Consider the following 2776-nt stretch of genomic DNA (forward strand, 5'->3'; position numbering starts at 1 on the left):
TAACCTCCTTGTGGTTCGACCCCGGTCTTGCCGGGTTATTTATTACTTCGACACTCCTGCACTTGGGAGAAGACAACAATCTTTTCGTCGTGTCAGTTTCCACCTCAATTTTTTTAAAAACAAATTGACAAACTCATTGTACTCAATACTTTTACAAGTATTTGTATATAAATATCACAAAAACGTGAGAAACTACTAATAAATTCAAGTTTAAGGGCCCATAAAATCCAACCTCCCTTAAGTTTAGTCAAAGGAAGGTTCCACCTTTCTTGAGCTCAGTCAATGGAAGAACTTACCTTATTTGAGCATAATTGTATTTTAGATCCTATTTTCTTTATGCTCATTAGGTGTATAAAATCTTCTAAGAATCCATCATATTTTCATCAATATTAATATTATGTAAAAGATAGTTTGTGAAAGTTATTTCAGGACCCATCATATTTCCATCCATATTAATACATATGTCAGAGATATTTTTCATCAACATTAATACCCTATTAAATATTATCAGGATAATATTTTACTTTACCTTCTCCTCTCCATAAATACATGCATGAGTTATAAATAAACCACCGGTTCTTTAAATAAAAGATTTGGAATTCTTATTTTTTATTGTATATTTATTTTTAGAGTTTTTCTTTGTAATATTATTATATTTTCTCTTAAAAAATTATCGACTTAATTATTAGAAAATCTTTAAATAAAAAATCTCTGGCCACAATAACTATAACTAAGAAATATAGACAAGCCCCTTCCACTGCACCTGGGTTCGAGCCCTGGCGTGCACGTCTGTCACCCCCGCGGTGCCTTACATGCTTACTAGGTTTGCAGGGTATTCAGTAGGCCGTGGAGATTAGTCGAAGTGGGCGTAAGTTGGCCTGGATACCCCACGTAAATAAAAAAAAAAAGAAAAAGAAATATAGATCAAATTATCAAAACTAAAAAATTAATACTTGGATATTTTTATAATATCATCACATGGTTTTCTATAAAATTTAGTCTAAAAGAGACCACACGATATATAGCCTTATCGACTTGTCGAGTTCTCAAATGAATTCCTTTATTTGCTTACAGAAGATAACCAAAAAACAAATGATCGCCTTCGTTTTCTAAAGGGCGAGAGGCTGGTCCTGATACAGTTCAAGCCGAGTTCATCTCCGTCTTATCCTCCCGTCAACATCCTTTAATTTCTAATGGCTACGAATACAGATAACATGTTGTCGAGCACCATTTGTGGCCCGTGGTCTTGGTTTTGTAAAGGTGATCAAGATAATGAAGACATACTTTTGCCGATGATATTGCTGGCTGTTTCTGTTACTATACTGGGTACCTGTTTATTCCAGTGGGGATTCAAGAAGCAAAGAGAAACTGCTGATAAGCTGCCACCAGGACCCCGTGGCCTTCCCATAGTGGGCTACCTCCCTTTTTTAGGCCCCAATCTTCACCAATTGTTCATGGAATTGGCACTAACTTACGGTCCAATCTATAAGCTATCAATCGGACGGAAGTTATGTGTCATAATAAGCTCTCCAACACTGGTGAAAGAGGTTGTACGTGACCAAGACATAACATTTGCCAATAGAAATCCAACTATTGCAGCAAAAACTTTCTCATACGGTGGAAAGGATATTGCATTTCAACCATATGGTCCCGAGTGGCGCATGCTGCGTAAACTATTCGTGCGGGAGATGCAAAGCAATGCAAATCTTGATGCGTTTTATTCTCTGAGGAGAAAGAAGGTGAAGGAGAGTGTTAATGAAACGTACAGAAAAATTGGCAAACCTGTAAATATCGGGGAATTGGCATTTTCGACGGTGATCAATATGATATCAGGCATGTTTTGGGGCGGTACTTTAGAAGGGGACACACAGATTGATATTGGCTCCAAGTTTAGAGCGGCAGCCTCGGAACTCATTGAGATACTGGGAAAACCAAATGTTTCAGACTTCTTTCCAGCCCTTGCAAGATTTGATATACAAGGAATAGAGGGGGAAATGAAGAAGGCAACACAAAGGATCGAGAAAATCTATGATTTTGTCATAGATGAATGGATTGGAAAAGACGGTGCAAGAGCTGAATCAGGGGCTAAAGATGATTAAAGAAAGGACTTCATGCACTTCCTTTTGGGGTTCAAAGAACAAGAAAGCGGGAGATCAATTTCCCGAGAACAAATTAAGGCTCTGCTTATGGTAACGTTGCCACTACCTCCTCTTTACTATTATGAATCATGCCAAGCGAAATGGACAGTAACAATCATATAAATCGTTAAGCGTTACACTTAGGCAGTACGTATATATTCTTTCTGGAATCTTTTCTGGCTTTAGATGGGATACCCACGCGTCGATGTTTGTTTGATGAGTCGCCTTCTCTCACTACTCCTCTTCTTCTGCTCATTTGATCTTTATTTTTATTACTTCTCTTTCTTTGTGGATTTGAAATCATGTTTAAATTTAGCTTTTGGATCAGCAAAGAACTCAAACCTTGATTTTCCTGAAGTCATTACTACAATTTGTTACACCGAATGATATGTCGTAAATTCTTTTTAAAAAAAAATCATGAAAGCACGCCTATAATTTCTACTTTCTAAGTTTAAGTTAGACATGTAGATAGATCTCTATTTCAAATTAGACGACAGCATATTCATCGTGGGCACAATCGGTAACCACCTAATTTTTTATTTTAATTCTGATATATATATATATAAAAAAGAGTTAAAAAGGGTTTTTTTTTTTTTACCGGAAGTTAGGTTTAAAAAAACCGAAAAGCATATATTATA

General features: G+C 36.2%; 1 protein-coding gene across 1 annotated transcript; it reads left to right on the forward strand.

Annotated features, from left to right (window-relative positions):
• The first annotated feature begins 1037 nt into the window (after positions 1–1037).
• On the forward strand, positions 1038–2099 carry LOC105118526 (flavonoid 3'-monooxygenase-like). Its single transcript, XM_011016505.1, has one exon. The coding sequence runs from the start codon at positions 1194–1196 to the stop codon at positions 2097–2099; it is 906 nt and encodes a 301-aa protein (XP_011014807.1). The 5' UTR covers positions 1038–1193.
• The last annotated feature ends 677 nt before the right edge of the window (positions 2100–2776 follow it).

The sequence above is a fragment of the Populus euphratica genome, unplaced genomic scaffold, assembly GCF_000495115.2.
Source record: "Populus euphratica unplaced genomic scaffold, PopEup_1.0 scaffold2012.1, whole genome shotgun sequence".
NCBI lineage: Eukaryota > Viridiplantae > Streptophyta > Magnoliopsida > Malpighiales > Salicaceae > Populus > Populus euphratica.